The sequence below is a fragment of the Octodon degus genome, unplaced genomic scaffold (genome assembly GCF_000260255.1).
Source record: "Octodon degus isolate 3935 unplaced genomic scaffold, OctDeg1.0 scaffold00112, whole genome shotgun sequence".
NCBI lineage: Eukaryota > Metazoa > Chordata > Mammalia > Rodentia > Octodontidae > Octodon > Octodon degus.
This window is the reverse complement of record NW_004524688.1, coordinates 4779429-4800518: the sequence shown is the minus strand read 5'-3', so window position 1 is coordinate 4800518 and position 21090 is coordinate 4779429. Positions and strand designations below refer to the sequence as shown.

The window sequence follows — 21090 nt, the reverse complement described above, 5'->3', positions numbered from 1 at the left end:
CTTGGAATGCTTCTGCCCATCACAGATTTTCTGAGTGACATCCATATTTGTATTTCAGTGATAAGACGCTTTGGAACTTGGGACTGAGTAATGGTAAACTTTCATATTATGATGGGATGATACAGCTGAGCTACAAGAATGGTACAACCTATAATAATGAAAAGCACACGCCGAGAGCCACACTGATCACCTTCCTCTGTGATCGGGATGCTGGAGTAGGCCTCCCTGAGTACCAGGTGGGAGCTGGCTTGGGGTTTGCTCTGGGGATATCCTAGCCTGCGGTAGACTTTTAACGTAGAATCAGAGCTATCATTAGTCTGGTTTCCTGGCCACATCATCTCCTTAATTACTCCTCGTAGGTTGGCCAGGGTGTATAGGCAGTACTTACTTACTTGTTATGCCTGTATCAGTGACCCAAGCACCTCATTGGTGGCCCACAACCCTGTTGGTTTTGGGTACCAAACAACTGAAGCATCAGAAATCACCCCTTCACTTTTTTTTTTTTTTTTTTTTTTTGGTGGAACTGGTGATTGAACTCAGGCCCTTGGGCTTGCCAGGAAAGCACTTATTCTACTCAGCCATCTCTCTGGCCCCACTTTTTTTTTTTTTTTTTTGAGACAGAGTTTTGCTCTGTAGTTCAGGCTGGCCTCAACTCTCTATGTAGCTAAGGGTGGCCTCAAAAATCACTGTCACCCTTCTGCCTCAGCTTCCCCAAATACTGGGATTACAGGTCTGAAGCACCACACCCAGCTTCCTTACCTTACCTTCAAGGCCAAATTTTCATCATAATTTATAACTTTTAATAAAAATCTTGGTTTAATAAAATGGAAGGAGATAGACAAAGTAAACTTTCCTTCACACGCTTTCAGCATTAAATGGTGTCCTCGTACGTTTTTGACTACTCTGTTAGTGTAATGTTTTCTCTTTCTCTTCGCTGTCTCTGTTAGCTTTCTGTAACTCAACAAATACATGAGATAGTCAACATAGCACGGGTCTGTTTTGACTCATAGCTTTGGAGGGTCCAGCCTCTGCTGGTGGGCACCATTGTTTTGGGCCTGTGATCAGGCAGTGCAGTGGGAATGTGTGGAACAGAACCATTCACTTCATGGCCAGAAAACAAGAGAGTGAAAAAGGGCTCAGGGTTCCACTCTCCCCTTTGGGGCCACACCCCAGTGACCTAAAGCCCTCCCACTGCTCCACTTCTTCAAGATTGCATCATCCCTCAGTGACACTGTCCTGGGGACCAAGCTTTTAGTCATGTTATCATTGGATGGCATTTCAGGCCCAAGCTATAGTACCACTACCCTGTTTCTTTTTTTTTTTTGTATTTAGTACAGCATTACAGCATCTACAGGGTCTCACTGTACAGATGGGACTCGTAGTGATCCTTCTGTTTACATTCTCCCGAGCACTGGAATAACAGGCGCACACACCACCACGCCCAGTCTCAGTCATCATCTCAGCATGCCCCAGGAGTGGGGCGAGTATGGCAGGTGGGGGATCAAACCCTGGTCCCTGAGTCTTTCTGCCTAAACGAGTGCTTTTATCTGCTGAGCTATTTGACCGACCCTATCACCCTTATTTCTTTCTTGGTCATTTCCATGTCACTAGGAAGAGGACAACTCTACCTACAACTTCCGGTGGTATACTAGTTTCGCCTGTCCTGAGGAGCCCCTGGAGTGTGTGGTGACTGACCCATCCACGCTGGAGCAGTATGACCTCTCCAGGTGAGCAGGATCAGCCAGCATGGTCCTTCAGCCCATGCTTTCATTGGGGTCCTTTAAGTGGTGTGGTGAACACTGACAGAGCCGATAAAGGTCATGTTGGTGCTGGGTGTGCAGGACCACCATGGGGAGATTAAAGCGAAGGACTACAGGTCAGGGCTGGTCAGCCCTCGAATAACACCTTTTTCTTTTTTCTTTTTTTTTAATTGGTACATTTTAGATATATATAATGATAATATCCATCATAGGGAATTTGTACCAGTCCGTGATGCTTCTTTTTTTTTCCTATTTTCCTCCCTTCCCTTCAATCTCGCTTCCTCTACTTAGTAGTACCTATTCTTTGCCACATGAGCCCTCAGTCTGTAGCTTCATTATTGAGGATGGTGACTGTCAGTACATGAGGAGGGCACATAGAAAGGTCCAGTGCATGTGGAGCTTTATGAAGGTCACATGTGAACATTTGTATCCTGAAGTCACAGAGAGCCAATTTTCATAGCTCAGTAGGAGATGTTTCATTTGGCAGGTCTTTATTTCTCTGACTACTTAGAAATAAATTGCCAGCCTAAGATGTCTAACCTCTTTATACAATTTACTTTGAAATTATAGCCTAGCAAAGTCTGAAGACAGTCATGGAGGAAACTGGTATGCCATGGACAAATCAGGGGAGCATATCAGATGGAGAAAATACTACATAAACGTGTGCCGGCCCCTGAATCGTGTTCCTGGCTGTGATCGATACGCATCAGCTTGTCAGATGAAGTACGAAAAGAATCAGGTGCGCCGGTCATCCTTGGCTGTCTCATCTTCATCCTTGGGTGTCTCATTCGGCTTTCAGAGTGCGTGGCTCGCTGGGCGTGGTGGCGCGTGCCTTTAGTCCCAGCTACTCGGGAGGCTGAGGTGGGAGGATCACTTGAGTCCAGGAGTTCTGGGCTGCAGTGCACTATGCCGATTGGGTGTCCGCACTAAGTTCGGCATCAATATGGTGACCTCCCAGGAGCGGGGGACCACCAGGTTGCCTAAGGAGGGGTGAACCGGCCCAGGTCAGAAACGGAGCAGGTGAAAACTCCCATACTGATTGGAGTGCGTGGCTCAGTGGGTGGAGGTATTTGTTTCGATTTTCAAATCAGAATGGGCTTGGCTGCTCCCAGGAAGCCTTCTGAGTAAAGGCAGGCCTCCTATAACTAGTTGGCCTCCCAAACACATGCTCCTCACACTGGAGTCTGTTCAGATATAAAAACCTAAAGAAAATACCATCTTTTTGGCTACTTTTGAGCAAATAAAGGGGAGAGGAAGCTCCCTACAGTTATGTCTAGCTTGTTCAAGTGTCTGACTGAATAGACATATGTTGACAAAAAGATCTTTTGCTGCAGTCCTGTCCAGTCAGGTTCAAGGAGCCTGAGGCAGGAGGAATTCAGGTGCGACTGGGCAACTAAGAGTTAATGAGGTCCTTCTTTAAAAAAATGGATGAGGACATAGCTCAGTGTGAAGGCACGAGGTTTAATCCTCAGTACTTGAAAAAAAGTTTGCTTCCAAGAGCTTTTCTAGGATACTTAGGAAGAAAAATTGGTTTTGAAGAGTGGCTGTAGATCAACTAGAGTCTGGTGTTAGCACTTGGGGTGCTGAGGAGCACTTGGTCTTTGATTGAATGCCAGGACTTTTGTATGTTTCCTTGTGGTCACTGTAAAAGGTGAATCTTCAAGTAAAGGTATAGATGCATTTTGGAAGTTGCCTTCTATAAAAAGTGTGCCAGGAATGTACTTTGCTGGCATGTGTTGTTAGTGTGCTCTGGTTAAAAACTTGAGCTTTTTGGGGTGGGGGATATAATGTAGCTCAGTGGTAGAGCTATTGCCTTGAGTGGACAAGGCCTAGTTCCAACAATATAAAACCCTGAAGGAATTGAGTTCGCAGTTTTGTGTATCTGAGTACACATACATGTTCTTTATTAGTCATAGCCTCAGCATAGCCAGTTCTCATTCTTCATGGATTCTCCATTTGTGAATTTGCCTCCTCGCTAACGTTTGTAACCCCAAATCAGTGTACAGAGCATTTGCTTAGTGGTTCTTGCACAAGCATGTATGTACTTCTGGTTAACTACCTGATGTTCTGCCAAGGTGATCAGAAGGTGGAGGAGTAGGGCAGGGCGGGCCAGAAGCTCTGGTTTGGGGCCAGTTTGGATAGGGCTTTGAGTCCAGCATCTGCATATAGTACTTCTGAGCCACATTTATATGTTTTATAATATAAAATGGAATCTGTCGCATGAATTGTTTTAGGATTTAGAATTATAATCAATGTGAGACATATGATGAAAAAATGGCAGTGAATGTTGGAAGTTTTAAAAACTTTTACACTAAAAGACACACTGCTGCTAACCTTCCCCATTGCTTTGAACACACCCCATCATCCTTGCTTCTTTCTGAAGCTGTCCTAGACGTTTTCTTTTATGTGTATCTTACCAGCACTGTTATGGCTGCCTCAGTGTCATGAATCAATTCAGAATGTTGACGGTTCATGGTCATTTTGACTTTGGGGAGAGGCAGAAGCTGCATGTGGCCAGATCGAGTACATAAGGTGGGTTAGGACACCACAGTGTGTTTATGAGCGTGTCTTTCCATTAAGTGGCACTGGACAGCAGCATTCACTATAGTTTTGTTACACCTCATAAAGACTTGAAGACTTCTAGAACTGCTTCAGAAAGTGGTGAGAATGATGGGATAAGTGTATTTGAAGCAAGAAGGGAAGTGTTTCTAGGGGAACTAATGGCAGTATGCCTTCTGCTGTAACATATGCTTTAAATTTAACATTCATCATTTTGTTGAACGGTCTTTGTATGTGGATGTGTTACGTAATGCCCTTGGGACAGTGATTCACTATTCATTCGTGCATTGTTCATGGGAACCTTAGGGGATATAAGTACCACGAGAACTGAACTTTCTTCAGTGCTGCACCAGCTGCATTGGGTGCTGATGGATGGTAACAGATGCTGCTGTTGCAGGGCACCTTCACTGAGGCTGTTGCCATCAGCAGCCTGGGAGTGGCCAAGACTGGCCCAGTGGTGCAGGAGAGCGGCAGTCTCCTGCTAGAGTATGTGAATGGCTCGGCCTGCACCACCGATGACGGCCAGGTCACCACCTATCGCACGAGGATCCACCTGGTCTGCTCCCGGGGGAGCCTGGTAAGGAACTGCCTGGGATGGGGGGCTTTCTGCAGAAAAATGCCTTGTAGTTGTTACATATGTTTCATTCAGTTTGAGTTGTGGTAAAATGTGTATGACATGGGGCACCCCATTCGGGACCCTTCCTGATTCTCAGGAGCTATTTCTATTCTCCATTCCTCCATTCCTATTCCTCCTTTCTTTTCTCTAATAAATTTTTCTACTCTTAAAAAAATGTGTAGGACATAAAATTGATGATGTTAGCTTTGAGGGGTTATTAAGAACATTAAGTGGGCTGAGGAGATGGCTCAGTAGAATAAGTGCTTACCCTGGCAAGCGCCAAGGGCCTGAGTTCAATCCCCGGTTCCACAAAACAAACAAACAAACAAACAAAAAAAGCCACTGACAGTTTTGGGGCTGGTGAGATGGCTCAGTGGTCTAAAGCACCTACTTAGAACAAGCTAAGCCAAGCAAAGCACAGGGACCGCGGTTCAATCCCCCAGCACCACATGCCAGCCAGCCCCGCCCCCTGGTGGGCTGAGCTGGCCACACACACACACACACACACACACACAATAAATAAATAAATAAATAAATAAATAAATAAATAAATAAAATTTAAGAACATTAAGCTTTGTTTTGCGGTTGTGTCCTTTACCAGTCTGTGTGTCGTCAATTAAATCATTGCAGACCCAGTTGCTTTTTTATGAGGAATTACAGGGTTGTATGAATACTTTCCAGATAGGCAAATCCCGAGTGGAGATGCTGTTACTCTTACCCTGTGCTTGACCTTTCAGAACACCCATCCCATATTTTCTCTCAACTGGGACTGCGTGGTCAGTTTTGTGTGGAACACAGAGGCTGCCTGCCCCATCCAGACGATGACAGATACAGACCAGGTATGTGCACTGTCTCCAGCCTTCTTGCTGAGCTTCCTGCTGGATGTTTCTTCTAGGTCTCTGGCTCAGAACTGCCCCATGCCCTGCTTTTTGAACCAAGTGTCTGAGGTCATGCTGTGCTTTCTACTTGAGCTCAGTGCCTAGGTCCCAGGGTCAGAGCCAGGTTCCTCAGTTTTACTCCTCACTAACTGTAGATTTCTTCTCTACTCTATACCCTGCCCCTTCCATGTGGCACTGGCACTAGTCTTAAAGGACAGAGCCTTTGTGCGCTATGTGTTCTTATCGGGCGGGGGGTGCTGTGTGCTTCAAGTGATTGCTATCTGTTCTAGTGACCTAAACCCCGTGTTTTTTTTTTTTTTTTTTTTTTTTTTTTTTTTTTTCTTGTTTTTTTGGTGGAACTGGGGATTGAACTCAGGACCTTGCCAGGAAAGTGCTTATTCCATTGAGCCATCTCCCCAGCCCCAACCCTGTGTGTTGTAATGTGACTTCATCCACAGCGCAGAGCCACGTGCCCCAAGTGATCTTATCTATAGGCTGACGCCTGTAATCTCGGGCTGCTGAAAGGCCTCACCCTGTGCTTCCTGCCGCATCTTCCAGCTTCTCTTCTGAGGTGACAGGTGTGCCCAGGCTGGTCCCGACAGTTGAGCCTGGCTCTTGCTGGCTGCGCAGTGTCCTGCAGAGTGTAGCATAGGCTTCCCAGATGTATTTCCTGCCTCTGCACAGCTGGGAGTTGTTTTCCTGCTGCTGTGTGCATTTCCTTATGGTGAGACCGTTTCCCTGCCTGCCTTTCTAACATCTCCACTGCATCCCAGAGTGAGGACAGCAGGGGGAGCGCAGCTTATGCATGTGATGCGTCAGCTCAGGTTATTGCTCAGTGAAGGAGAACCAAGTGCCTGTCCGTAGTCGGTGCTTCTGGGGCTGTGACTGCTGCTCCATCTCCTGCATTAGGGGCATGGGAGGTGTAGGGTAAAGCTAATTACACCCCAAGGAGGAGGGGAAGTCCTTTGTGAGTTGCCCGATTGTGCTTTATCACATTCTTTATGTGAATCATAGGGATCAAAAACAAGCCTGAGATTTCTTAACATGTTTGGGTTTTGTATGGCTTCTCCTGTAGTTCCTACTACCTCAGGAGCTTCCAGATGAATAGAAAGCTGTCTTGATAACCATACTTGGTACAGTTAAGGAGCTGTATTTGGGTAGGCTGCCTTTTTGATAGGGATTTTTCATCATGGTTTATTGTGCTGTTTATTGAACCCAGGGCCTCATGCATGCCGGATAAGTGTCCTGGCCCTGAGCTGCATCCCTGGCCTTTAGAAAATTGTTCTCATTTGCTGGGTGTAGGGGTACATACCTGTTAACTCAGCACTCTGGGAGGCTAAGGCGGTAGGAATTCAAGTGTGAGACCGGCCTGGGCAATTTAGTGGCTTAGACCCTGTCTCAAAAGCAATAGATATAGCTCAGTGTGGAAGGACTGGGTTCAATCCTCAGTACCATCGAAAATACCACCTTCCCATCCCCCAGAGACAGAGACAGACACAGACAGACAGAAAGTGCATATATTGATTTTAAGACAGGGTCTCAGTAAATTGCCTGGGCTGCCTTCTAATTTGTGATCCTTCTGCCTCAGCTTCCCAAATAGGAGGGATTATAAATGTGCACCACCACATCTGGTAAGGATTTTTAAAGTAAATGGAAAGCCCAGCTGTGTAAATTACAAATATGCAGGCTCTGGAAGTCCTCCTGTGGAATTAGATTGGTAGTGTTCTCTCTGCTTTTTGATTCTTGCAGGCCTGTTCTATAAGGGATCCCAACAGCGGATTTGTGTTTAATCTTAACCCACTCAACACTTCACAAGGATACGTGGTCTCAGGCATTGGGAAGACATTTGTGGTGAGAGCCATGTGGTGGATTTCCAGTTTGCTTTGAATTGCAGAGACAGTGCATTAGTTACCTTCAGTTCCTAAGGAAAACACTTTCTAGATGTAGCCCTGAACTCTGTTCCTTGCCAGTCATTAATGGTGAGGCTTTTCCTTTCTTGATCTCCATGCCAAAGAATGTATTCTGCTTTGTCTTCAAAACTATAGTAAACTTTATTTTAGTGAAGTGATGATCAATATCTTTAGTAACCATGGAAAAAAAATTTCTTTTTTATAAATTTAAAAATTTATAAAGGTTATCACTTTATATTTGTTTATAATAGACATGATCCAAACTGTATGAACTTCCTCTAGCATAATTATAAAAGCCTTGTAGTTAGGGCTTATATACCATCCCTTTATTAAACATAGTATATTAGTACATACATGATAATCTTAAACATTTATAGACACAGGACTATTTAAGTAAATAAAACTGATATGTAGAGGAAATTTGTGGGTATTGGTATTTAGACTTTGATTTTTGCCTTACCTCCTAACTTTAGGACTTAATCTGCCCATACATGGAGAGTTGGTAAATTGATTAATAAATAACAAGTAATTAATTCTGGTTGCTAGGGCTTCTCTCTGAGGTGGCTGTGTAGCCTAACTGCATTTCTGTGGTCCTTACTGCTCGGCCTCTAGTTCAATGTCTGTGGCACCATGCCTGCCTGTGGGACAGTGGCTGAAAAGCCTGCTTCGGGCTGTGAAGCAACAAGTGATACACAAGAGCTGAAGGATCTGCGGCCAGAAAAGCCAGTTGGATTTGAGAAGAGCCTCCAGGTGTCCACGGAGGGCCTGCTGACGCTGACCTACAGAGGGTTTCCTCCTGGGGACAGAGGTGAGCTCAGAGCCCTCAGCTGTGGTCTCGGCAGTTCTGTGACTATGTGCACACAGTCAGCATGTTCATAGGATGCCCGGTACCAGCCTGCCCTGGGGCACAGTCACACATGTGACCCTGGTCTTGCTGCCTGCACTTTGACAGCTTCTGTCCATGTTCCCTGGAGAGGTGCCTCTGCCGGCCCCTCCTGTCCCCTCCCCTGGGCATCCTTCTATCTTGCCACCACTTGTTCTCAGACTAGGAATGTTTTCATCCCAACGTCAATCCCATTTCCTTTGGTGCTGAATCTGTGATGGGTGAAGATCATAGAAGTTACTGATTTTTTTTTTCCCTGTAAATTTCTGTTCTTAATGTAATAAACACAGTTTTGCTGTGTTAAATTTTTAACATTCCTAATGATACAGAATTTTACTAAACAAGGGCTGGCCTAGTAGCCCAGCAGATTAAAGTGCCTGCAAGCAGGCGCAGGAGGGGCCAGGGTTTGATCCCTGGGCCTGCCTGCTGGCCCCGCCCACAGGGCGTGCTGAGACAGCAGTTGAGACTGGGCATAGTGGCTCGTGCCTGTAATCCAAACTCTTGGGAGGCTGTAAACAGGCAGATCACTATGAGTCTGATCTAGTAGTGAGACCCTGAACATCCTGTAGTCCCTTCCCTAAAAAAAACCCAAAAAAACAAACAAAAAAAAAAAACCCCAGAATTTCACTAAACAAAATTTTACGAAGTCAGCAATGGTTGTTATGTTGTGTATTGTTGCCTTCAAATTAGTTGCTCAGATTACCAGATATAAGCATGCAAAATTGGCCAAAAAATGATAAAAATTAAAAAGAGAGAGAAAAAATTAAGCATGAACTGTTCCTTTCTATAGACCTTTTTCTCCCCCAGTGATCTTTCTGACAGAAATAGAAAAACTACCCCCCTAAAATTTATGTAGAATCACATAGACCCCCAAATAACAAAAAGTATTGTTGAATAAAAAGGCAAAGCTGAAGTCATTATTAATTTCTGTCTCCAACACATACTATGAAGCCAGTAGCATGGTACAGGTGTAAGACCAGACAGAGACCAGTGAAGCAGAGCTCCCAGAAATCTATATATTTATAAGGACATTCTTTGGAGAAAGGACCATCTCTTCAATAAATGGTGCAGGGAGAATTGGGTATTCATATGTAGAAGAAAGAATTTTAGCCCCTGTATCAAATCCTGGTTCTCCAAATGGATGAAAGAGTAACAAGACTAAAACCTAAAAGTACTAGGTGAAAATAGAGGGGAAATGCTTTAGGGCATTGGCCTGAGGAAGGATTTTTTTTTTCTTTTTTAATATGAATCCCTAAAATATAAAACTAAAGCAAAGGTTGACAACTGTGTCAAGTGCTTCTATACACCAAAGGACAAAACAGTAAAGACCTAAATGTGAGAGAAGATACTTGGCAGGATGTCTGGTGGGGTTCATTTGCCGAACATATGAAGAACTCCCGGTGACTCAACAGTACAAAAATAGCCTGATTAAAAAATGGGTTAAAAAGACCAGAATAAATATTTCTCAAACAAAAAAGCCGTACACAATTGGCTAACAAGAACTGAAAAAAATGTTTAGTATCAGAAATTCAAGTTAAAACCATAGTAGTACATTCCTCACCCCAGTGACAGTAACTGTTCAAGAAAATATAAATGCTGGCAAAGACACAGCAAAGGGGAGCTGTCACACATGTTTTTGGGAGTGGGAATCAGTACAACTGTTAGAGAAAACACTAGAGGTTCCTAAGAAAACTAGAACAACAACTGCCGAGTCCTGGTGCTGGGCGTGTATCCAGCAGAATAGAAATGTGTGTCAAGGAAGTATCTGTGTCCACATGTTCTCCTACTGCACCTTTCACAGTAGGGCAGCTATGGAATCAACATAGAGTTCTCATCAGTAGACTAATGAATGAAGAAAGTGTGTTACACTGTATCACATTGTGATACGTATCACATCGAAAATATGATATAAAATGGGATATTACTCAGCCTTAACAATGAATGAAGTCCTCCTATTTTAGCAACTTGCATTGAACTAGAGGGACAGTATGTTATATGAAGAAAGGCCCAGGCACAGAAAGGCCCAGGTAATATGTTGTCACGTACTTGTGGAAGTCAAATCATTGATCTTGAAGAGGAGGGTAGAACAGTGGTTATTAAAACCTGAGAAGGCTGTGGGTGAGGGAGGGGTGGGGTGAGGGAAGGGTGGGTGGAGAGAGGAGCTCCATCGTGCAATAAGACAGAGTTGGCAAAAACTACATCTTAACACTGCTAGCAGAGAGGATTGTGAATATTCCAACACAAAGAAGTGATACTTGTCTGAAGTGATAGGTGTACACTCTCACTGATCTGATCATTATCCATTTTGTATGTGTATTTATTGTTATTATTGGCATGGTACCAGGGATGGAACCCGGGGCTTTCATGTTGAGTTACATCTGCAGGCCTTTCAAATTTTTTATTTTGAGATAGCCTCTTCCTAAGTTCCTAACTTGTCCAGGTTTGAACCTTGTTATCTTCCTTTCTTGAGTACTGAGATTACAGGAGTAGGCACCATGCAGGGCTTATACTTGTATTGAAATGCTGCATGGTACCCCATAAATATGTATAGTTAGTGTGCCAACTAAAAATAGCCAGGTGTGGTGGGCCACGCCTCTAATGCCAGCAATTGGGAGGCTGAGGCAAGAGGATCACTATATTTAAGATCATTTTGGGCTAATAGTTCAGGATCAGCTTGAAATACCTAGTAAGACTCTGTCACTAAACAAAATATACTAAAAATCACGAAGTTTTTTTTAACTTTAAGAACAAAAATAGGGGCCTGGGGGTGGTGCATGATCTTTGAAGAGGTTTTTTTTTTTTTTTTTTTTTTTAGAAAAAGAAGCAGGCTTATTTCATATAACACATTGGGGAAGTCTTAAGACTAGAGGCTGGAGCTATGGAGAGATTGTTTTGATTGGTTAAAGAAGTTAGTGCAGCTGGTCCAAGTAGATGAATGTCTTGGTTGCCTTTGGAGTCACGTGAAGGCAATGAGCCAGCGTGGAGTGTCCTGCTCACGTACAGAGCATAGGTGCATGGCCTCTGGCGTCTTGTAACCCCGTGTAGCTCTGGGTCTTCATTCCATCTGGATGGCTTCAGGGGTGCTGCTGCAGAGCGGCTCACCTGGCTGAGGTCCCACACACATTTTCTTTTGAGGAGTAGAGAAGGAACACCAGAGTTGGTGCAGAAGGCGCTCTGGAGAAGAAAGCACACTCACATTGGGCTCTTCCTGATCAGAGTTGGTGAGCACAGGGTAAAGCTGGTGTGGTGGAGTGCTTTGCTCCTCAGATGGAGACTGACTGACTGACTGACTGACTGACTGATTGATTGATTGTCTTTTTGAGACAGGGTCTCACTATGTAGTTCGGGCTGATTTGAACTCACTTTTTAGCCCAGGCTGGCCTTGAACTCTTAGCAGTCCTCCTGCCTCAGGCTCCTGAGTGCTGGGCTTACAGACATTCACTAACAGTCCTGGCCATAAAATATTATTCCTTTGAGAGGACCGTATATGTAGTTCAGGCTGATCTTGCTCATGGCAGTCTTCCTGCCTCAGCCTCCCAAGTGCTGGGTGACAGGTGTGGACCACCATGCCTGGCAGTTCAGTTGTTGCTCTTATAGTGAGCTGCCATGTCGTCTCATTATCCAGAAAGCAGTGTGCTTCATTCTTTATATTTTGCCTCCAGTTCCAGAACATTGTTTTGGAACTAGTTAATTACTTATCTGTGATGTCTTTTTTTGGCTCTGAAACCAGCACCAGAAGCCAATCATCCGCCTCTTACAGATTTCGTGCTATGGTCCTGCGGTAACAGTGGGGAGCATTTATTGACTGCTGGCAGAATCCGGCCGTGGGTACTCTGCGGGCTCAGCTCACTTACACGGCCCACCATGCTTCCTTCGGTTAGGCTTGATTGACCTCTCTGGGCTTTAGGTCGTCACACAGAAGTTGGGGATGCTGCTGCTGACTGCCAATGCAGTGGGTTACTGTGGGAGCTCAGTGCACTGATGACGGTGAGCCGAGCTGTGGGGACTTCCCAGCGCTGTGCTGTGTGTGGCTGCAGCCCACCACACTGTGTGCTCTGTACTGCACACGCCACTCTGCACAGTTCTCTTGAGGAGTCTTTGTGAAGCTCGGTAGTCAGAGTGAGCGGTTCAAGATGTTAGGGCGCACGAGTCGCTCTCCAGCTTGCGGGTCGGTTCTGCAGTCCTGTGTGGTGCCACAGAATCGGAGTCCTGTGCTGTCCTGCTCCACTGCACACACTGTCTCTGCAGGCACCTAGAAGGCTTTTGTCTCTTTCATTCTTGTAGGTAGTGGAGACTTTACAAGTGTTTTAAAAAGTCAGTACATGAGAGTCACGTTGTCACTTACTGGTTGGACTGATAAACTGATGTGTGATTTGACTACTTTCCAGCAGAGTGAGAATGGTAGGACATTAGCCTGTGGCCCACACACTTCTCCACAGGCCTGGGTTGCTATGAGTGTGGCCACAGGTCTGTGTTAGGTCTCTGGACACACACTTTACTTCGTTGTGTCAGACTCCAGAAGGGTGATAAGGCCTGTTGCTGGCCATGGTCGTGCTGTGTTACAAACGGCTTTGTGTCTTAAACCCTGTCTTTGTATTTCACAGGTACTGCTTTTATTATTCGCTTTATCTGCAATGATGATGTCTACCCTGGATCAGTCACATTCCTACACCAGGACATCGACTCTGCACGAGGGATCCGGAACACTTATTTTGAGTTTGAGACGGCATTGGCCTGTGTTCCTTCTCCAGTGGATTGCCAAGTGACCGGTAAGGCTGGGAGGCCTGGGAATTTAAAGTGCCTGTGGTGCCAGCCCTGCCCCCCGGGGCACACTGAGTTGGCAGTTGAGACTGGGTGTGGTGGTGCCCACCTGTAATCCCAGCACTTGGGAGGCTGTAAACAGGTGGATCACTACGAGTCCGATCTATGCAGTGGGACCCTGTACACGCTGTCCTAAACTTAAAAAAAACATTGAGGAAGAAAGAAAACGACAGTGCTTCCAAAACCAGGCTGGAAGCTGTGTGATGCTCTGGAGCACATTGGTCTTGGGGGCTCCCTGCGGCCTCTTTAGGGCTGGTTTCTTTCTGGGGTGCAGTTTGGAGGGGCAGAGTAGTGGGGTTCTGTAGGCAAAGCCTCAAACCAGATCGCCGTGGCACAGCGTGTCTTCTATCCTTCAGACCCAGCTGGAAATGAGTATGATCTGAGCGCCTTAAGCACAGTCAGGAAGCCATGGACTGCTGTGGACACCGCTGCTGATGGGAAGAAGAAAACTTTCTACCTGAGCGTCTGCAACCCTCTCCCGTACATTCCTGGGTGTCAAGGTGGGCTCTGCCGAGACCTGAGTTCATGTTCTAACAATATTTGTTAGAGCCTTGTTTGGCTCCAGCTCGGCCTCCCTTCCCTCCCACCCCTCACCCCAAACTGTCCTCCTGTTCTGCCAGGCAGTGCAGTGGGTTCTTGCTTGGTGTCTGAAGACAGCAGCTGGAACCTGGGTGTGGTGCAAATCAGTCCTCAGGCTGCAGCCAACGGATCCCTGAGCATTGTGTATGTCAACGGCGACAAGTGTGGGAACCAGCGCTACTCCACCAGGATCATATTTGAGTGTGCGCAGACGTTGGTGCGTGTTCAGATTGGCTGCGTGCTCATCTGTCTGTACTTGATTTCCTGTTTCCCTTTGGTTTGAGTCTTTTGTGTCACTTAAAACTTGCCTCTGTTTTCATGGATTTGGGTTTGATATAGTGCATGTACTCTTCCGTAGGCCTTCCATGTGTACTGAATGCTGTATATTTAGGTCATAGAAGTTAAAGATTTGATAGTAGTTGTTTAGTTAGTTAGCAAGAGAAAAATGAAGTAAGCTCTTGGTTTATATTGCAGGGATCCCCAACGTTTCAGCGTCAGGACAACTGTGAATACGTGTTTGTGTGGAGAACAGTGGAGGCCTGTCCTGTGGTCAGAGCAGAAGGTGAGCCTGGGCCATTCTTTCCTAGTGGCTGACACCAAAGAGGAATGAAGTTGTTAATCCTCTGTGGTGGAAAACCTTGTGATAATGGCCACATGTAGGGTCAGGAAACACTTAGTGGGGGGTAATTTCTTATCCTTGAGTTTTTTTCTTTCTTTCTTTTTTTTTTTTTTTTAATTCCAGTGCATTTGCTAATTTTACCAGTTGCCTTTTTCTTCTCCCTGGATTAATGGATTCTTGATTTCTCATACCTGGCAACACTGCCATAGGGTTGGGTTTGATGAAGCGAGTCTTTATCCTGTGATCTAGGCTTCTCTAGGCAATTTGTATTACATATAAAGTCATGCAGGGATAGCTCTTTTTTAAAAATTTATTTTTATTTTTTAAAATGTATAGGGTCTTACTACTACGCGGCTTGGACTTGTAGTGATCCTCCTGTTTTGAACCTCCCTAGCGCTGGGGTTACAGGCATGCACCACCATACTGGGTGTCGGTGGCTGGCCCAGCACACCCAGGGGAGGGGCTGGCACAGCATTTAGTGCCAGGGATTGAACCCTGGTCCCTGTGCTTGCCTAAGCAGGTGCTTAGTCTGCTGAGCTATTTTGCCAACCCTTACGAATAGCTCTTAAAGCCTGTTGTAAGGCAGTATTTCCCAATTAAAAATTATGCAGCTCGCTAGACGTTGCACACTTGTAATCAAAGTGCTTGGGAGGCTGAGGCAAGATTAGCATGAGTTCAAGTCCAGCCAGAAGAACTACATAATAAGACTGTCTTAAGAGAAAACAAAAATTGTGTAGCTCTTTGCTTAGAAATACAAATGCATGCATGGTAACAGTTAACACTTGGCTTCTTGTCTGTTCTTGAAGGAGACAATTGCCAGGTGAAAGACCCCAGGCATGGCACCTTGTATGACCTGAGGCCTCTGGCCCACAATGACACCATCGTGAGTGTCGACGAATACACGTACTACTTCCGGGTCTGTGGGCAGCTATCCTCCAAGGTCTGCACCCAAGACCGGTCAAGGACTGTTTCCTCATGTCAAGAAAAAAAGGGAACACAGAAATTTGAGAAGGTGGCAGGTACCACTGATTTTCCTTCTGCTCTGGTTGCACAAGAATGGTGTTCAAGTGTTAAGATGTTGTCTTAGTGACGCCAGTTCTGAGGTGGGAGGAATGGAGTAGCATGTGAGTGATGCTGCTCATGGCGTGTGATTTTCTTAACCAGAATATGTCCAGACGAATGCGATAGCGAGTGCTTCTGTTTGTAATACTGCATTTTTTTCTTAGGACAGCATTTGAACACACTGAGCTAAGTACAGTGGGTATCTGGATGGGTGTTTCTTTCTAGGGCTGAGGCAGAGGGGATATGACGCCTTCAGTGAAGGGTTTGGCTGTGATCTTGGAAGGCCTGGCCCTTGGTCATGTTGCCTTCGAGCCAAGGCCAGATTAAAATCGGTTTAAGACTTTTAAAAATGCAGTTGAAGAGTGTGTGTGTGTGTGTGTGTGTGTGTGTGAGAGAGAGAGAGAGAGAGAGAGAGAGAGAGAGAGAGAGAGAGAGAGAGTCCATGGGAACCAGAGGACTCTCACTGAGCAACTAAGGAGAATGGGCATGTCACTGTGCCTGTTTTTCCCCTGTCTGCTGTGGCTGTGGGCAAGAGGTGGCCTAGCCTTCCTCCTCCCGGGTGATGTGACTAGGAGCTAGGGAGTCCCCTGCCAGGTGCTGTCAGGGTGAAGGGCATCATGTGTCTTAGGATTGGCTGGCATACTGCCATGTGAAGCGAACTTCATTTGTGTGCTACTTATGTAACAGGCCTTCTCACTCAGAAGCTAACTTATGAAAATGGAGTGTTGAAAATGAACTTCACTGGCGGGGACACCTGCCATCAGGTGTATCAGCGGTCCACAACCATCTTCTTCTACTGCGACCAGAGCACACAGCAAGTAAGTGGGCACCACCTGCCTTGCTACATGGCTGTCACCTTTACAGAATGAGTCTCCTTCCAGTTCTCATTAGACCTCCCTGGTGACTTCATTTAAAACACATGATGTGTGGACGTTGCATTGAGGCCTCCATTCATTTATGTAGTTTTTGTGGTTTGTTTTGTTTTTGATGTGGGGGCACTGGGACTTGAACCCAAGGCCTTCACCCTGAGCTATATCCTCAGCCCCTTTTAATTTAGGTGTTTTTAATTTGGGGACAGGGTCTTTCTGAGTTGCTCAAGATGTGCAATTTGTGATCCTCCTGCCTCAGTCACCCAGGGTGTTGCGATTGTGTGTGTCCTCCTTTGTGTGTGTGTGTTTTTTTTTTTTTTTTGGCAGTACCAGGGATCAAACTCAGGACCTTGTACTTACTAGGCAGGTGCTTATGCCACTGAGCTGTATTCCCAGCCCTGTATGGTTTCTAATGAACACAGCTAGATTTCTATTTTCATGTGTGTCCACCTTGACCTTTCCAGCCAGTGTTCCTGAGAGAAACTTCAGACTGCTCCTACTTGTTTGAGTGGCGAACGCAGTATGCCTGTCCGCCGTTCAATGTGACCGAGTGTTCCCTCAAGTAAGTTGATGTGTGTGTTCACTGTGGGAAGGTCAGATGCACTTGGGGTGATTTTGCTTTAATAACTGGTGGATGGTCCATGTGATGGGGCATTGGATCAGTTAATCTTTTTAGGCCTCAGCTTGCTGTTAAAACATGAGGTGTCAGGATAGGAGGTTAACTCCTAGACCGTCACACTCTGGAGATACTGATAATTTTTATTATTAATTTTTTTTTTTTTTTGACATACTGATTATTTCCGATCATTCTCATGTGGAGAGGTGACTGGAGGGGAAGCAGAGCACTAAGTACTTGTGGTTCTTGGGTGTAGGTGGTGTCCGTGGTTCCTGGGTGTATGTAGGGTCTGTTCTGCCAGGTCCCTGACCTTATTCAAATTTAGCTTGTGTTGGGAACACCATGAGGAAGATGGAGTGGCCTTGCCCCTAAGTGTATGCTGTGGAGACTGATGGAGTGACACCCTGTGGTGGGTGCAGGGGGATAGAGGCAAAGCTGTTCTGTGTACTGTTGGTTGTGCTCTTGCAGCTGCCTGGGTGTCCTGAACCAGTTCAAAATGTTTGCCTCTCATGGTCATTTTGACTTAATGGAGCCAGAAGTCGTTCAGTGCCAGTTTGGGTGTAAAAGGTGGTTGAGGACACACCATAGTGATTTCTGTGAGCCTGACTTTTCACTGGATGGCACTTGGCAGCAGCATTCAGTTTTGACATACTGTACAAAGACACTCATGAAGTAGACTTGGAGGGGTGCTTCAGAAGATATCAAGAATGACAGGATAGTTGCCTGTGAAGCAAGGGGTAGCATTTGGTTTTGCTTTGATTGTTTGAGATAAAGTTTTGCCCTGTAACTCAGGTAGCCAGGCTGGCCTTGAATTCATAGTGATCCTCCTGCCTCCTTCTCCTGATTGCTAGGGTTACAGGTGTGCTATCACCACACCCAGAAAGAGGTAGTATTTTAAGGAGGATTCATGGCAGTATGACTTACACTGTAATGATTTTTTTTTTTTTTTTTAAATGTATGTAGTACAGGGTCTACTGGGTCTCACCACACATTAGATTCATAGTGATCCTCCTATTTTCAGCCTCCCAAGCGCTGGGATTACAGGTGCGTGCCACCACGCCCAGTGTCGATCCCATCTCAGTGCGCCCTGGGCCCAGGGCTGGCACAGCACACTGAGGATCAAATCCCAGTCGCTGCGCTCTGCCTATGCAGGTGCTTTATACCGCTGCGCTATCAGGCCGGCCCTTGTAATGAATCTTAAAATTGACAACGTTGACTATTTTTCAGTTACCTCTTATCAGAAGAAATACTTGCCTTTTCTCTAATCCTCTCAGCTCAGCCTTGTTCTACTTTTTACACCTTACAGGTGTTTTGGAGCTTTCCTAATAAATGGCGCACATATCCTCATTTGGCAGCATTTGCCGGCTCTGTTGTAGAGATGGAAAAGTGCACACCTGTTGTTGGTACCTATCGTGGCCTGGTTCTCCCTGACTCTGCCCCACCTCCTGGATGTCTGCATGTGCTCACAGTCCTGTAGATACAATACTGTAGCTTTTGCCACACAACCTACGTGCGTCTTTCTATATATACTAAGACATCTCTACTTCTAGTACCTAGGATAAGGCAAATGCTATGTAAGTAGTTGTTATACTATAAAGAATGACAAAAATGTCTGACCATGTTGCTACAGTTGTACTCTAGTTTCTTCCGGAAGGTTTTTAATCCAGTGTGATAGTTTTTCTTTTGTGGAACCAGGGATTGAACTCAGGCCCTTGTGCTTTCCATGCAAGCACTTATTCTACTGAGCCATCTCCCCAGCCCCTAATCCAGTATGGTAGATCCAAAATCCTTCAATGTGACAGCCTGAGCTGTCATGCCACTGGCTCGCCCCCACTCTCCTTGCCCTGCTAATGTTGGTGCCACTCTTATTTCTTCTTGGGCGTCTCTAGGGCAGCCCGTTGCCTCTGCTGCGCTGCGGCAGCTCCCCAGCAGCCCTCCTCCCTCCCAGCTTTGTCCTTGTTGCACGTCTGACGGGTTCAGCACACGCATAGGTCCTGTTACCATATCAGCATCCCACATCTGTGTTGCGAATACTTAAGTACCACGACTGCCTCTCTCCTTTGGACCTACAAGCTGAAGCTCTTACTGTTGGGTCTGGGAGACACTGAGTTCTGTGGACTCTAAGCTCTTCCCTGCTGGGCTGCTCTCTCTCTCACTTTTGCTTGGCCACGCTGGCGCCTGCTTTTCTTCAGACAGGCCTGGCTGCTTGCTTGCATTCTTCTTTGTTGTTGTTTTTGTATTTGAGACAGTGTTTCAGGATATATGTAGTTCTGGCTTGCGTTGAATTCACTATGTAGCCTAGGCTGGCCTTAAACTCGAGATCATCCTGCGTCAGGCTCCCGAGTGCTGAAATTACAGGCATGCGCCACCACACCCAACTCTTTCTTTCAGGGTTTATTCAGAGTTAACCATCTCAGTACAGCTGTTCCTGGCTGTTCTGAAGTCTCATGCACCCTCAAAACTCACATACCAATCCTGCCTTTTTCTCCCCATTAAGTTCTCATTGCCTTCTAATGTACTGTATGATTAAAAATGCATGTTGTTCATGGTCCTTGTAGAAATGACTTTTGTGACTGTCCTGAGATTGGCAGTCATCACCTGTTTGGTTCATTGTAGTGTTCCCAGCTTAGCAAGTGCCTTTGGAATGTACGGACCCTTCTGTTCTGAGTCTCACAGTCCCTTGGGACATTGCTGGCTGCCGTGGCTCTCCTGCCATGTGCGCAGTGAGGCCTCTGGTGGCTGAGTGTGCGTGCTCTCTTCAGTGCTGGCAGGTGGTAGGTTCTGGGTGACTGTCCATGTCTGGGTGCTATGACTTTCAGCTGGGCAGAAGGTCAGTGCGAGCCCAGTTTTATGTCCGCCTTTATGAGTTGCCTCAGATTAGACAGTGGGTGGGTGACCTGTGCAGGTACTGCCCTGGGGTGATGGCACCAGGAATTGCCTGTCAGAGGGAGTGTTGGAATCTGGGTGGTGTAGCTGCCAATGCTGCCTGGAGGAGGGTGAGGCCATATGAGGGCCTGTCTTGGGCGAGGTTTGACGCTCATGACCCCAGGAGCCCAACGCGTTTTGACGCTGAAACCCCTGAGCCCATCTGACCCAGGAGCCCAGTGCGGAACAGACCAAACCTGACCTGGCTTCTTCCTACCTGCAGGGATGGGGCTGGCAACTCCTTCGACCTCTCCCCTCTGTCACGCTACAGTGACAATTGGGAGGCTGTGACCAGGACAGGGGCCACCGAGCACTACCTCATCAACGTGTGCAAGTCTCTAGCTCCACAGGCTGGCAGTGGTGAGAGTACTGGTGGGGCCAGGCCTAGGGGCAGCTGTCGGAAGGGGTTGGAGTGGGACTTGGGCTTCTCTTGGGTTGGTGTGGTTTGACCAGGAAGCTTCAGGAAGACTTCAGCGTCTTCATACTTAGTGGCTGATAATCCCTGGTGTGGCCCAACCTTAGCTAGAGCCAAAGGCTCTGCTGGGAACATGGTAACCTTTTCTGAATATGAGAAGGAAGCAGTTGGTAGAAACAGGATGGCAAGTCATTGGGAGCAAGGTAGAAGGCAGGGAGGTATGCTGGTGAGTGCCTGCTGTGGGGGCCTACCACGATGCAGGGACTGGTTGGCCCAGCCCTAGAGCCCTATGGATGTGTGGGCCCCAGAGCTCTCCCAGCGAGCGTCCTTCATCATGGCCTCTTGTGGTTTTGTCAGGCAATCTTGGCCTCTCTTTTCCTGGGGTGTGACTTAATCTTCCCAGGTTGTGGATGGGTCAGCGCTGGGCTGCTCCTGTTTCAGACTTGAGGAAGTGGTTTTTATTCTCATCATGGTTCCAGGTGTGGCCCACTTCCTGTGTAGTGTGTGCTGGGCAGCTGTGACTGTTTCCACACTGGCATGAGGCCGGTTCTTCATCAGGGCCGTATGGTGCAGAATGT

General features: G+C 46.4%; 1 protein-coding gene across 1 annotated transcript in view; it reads left to right on the top strand.

Annotated features, from left to right (window-relative positions):
- Igf2r (insulin like growth factor 2 receptor) overlaps positions 1 to 21090 on the top strand; it is a 115739-nt gene that overhangs the window by 65436 nt on the left and 29213 nt on the right. Inside the window, exons 16-30 of the mRNA XM_023699344.1 lie at positions 59 to 236; positions 1612 to 1727; positions 2331 to 2499; positions 4717 to 4896; positions 5673 to 5774; positions 7563 to 7664; positions 8336 to 8531; positions 13211 to 13375; positions 13784 to 13927; positions 14048 to 14223; positions 14481 to 14568; positions 15432 to 15644; positions 16375 to 16505; positions 17021 to 17118; positions 20321 to 20457. Of these exons, the coding sequence (XP_023555112.1) occupies positions 59 to 236; positions 1612 to 1727; positions 2331 to 2499; positions 4717 to 4896; positions 5673 to 5774; positions 7563 to 7664; positions 8336 to 8531; positions 13211 to 13375; positions 13784 to 13927; positions 14048 to 14223; positions 14481 to 14568; positions 15432 to 15644; positions 16375 to 16505; positions 17021 to 17118; positions 20321 to 20457 (2195 nt within the window). The remainder of the gene's footprint in view (positions 1 to 58; positions 237 to 1611; positions 1728 to 2330; positions 2500 to 4716; positions 4897 to 5672; positions 5775 to 7562; positions 7665 to 8335; positions 8532 to 13210; positions 13376 to 13783; positions 13928 to 14047; positions 14224 to 14480; positions 14569 to 15431; positions 15645 to 16374; positions 16506 to 17020; positions 17119 to 20320; positions 20458 to 21090) is intronic.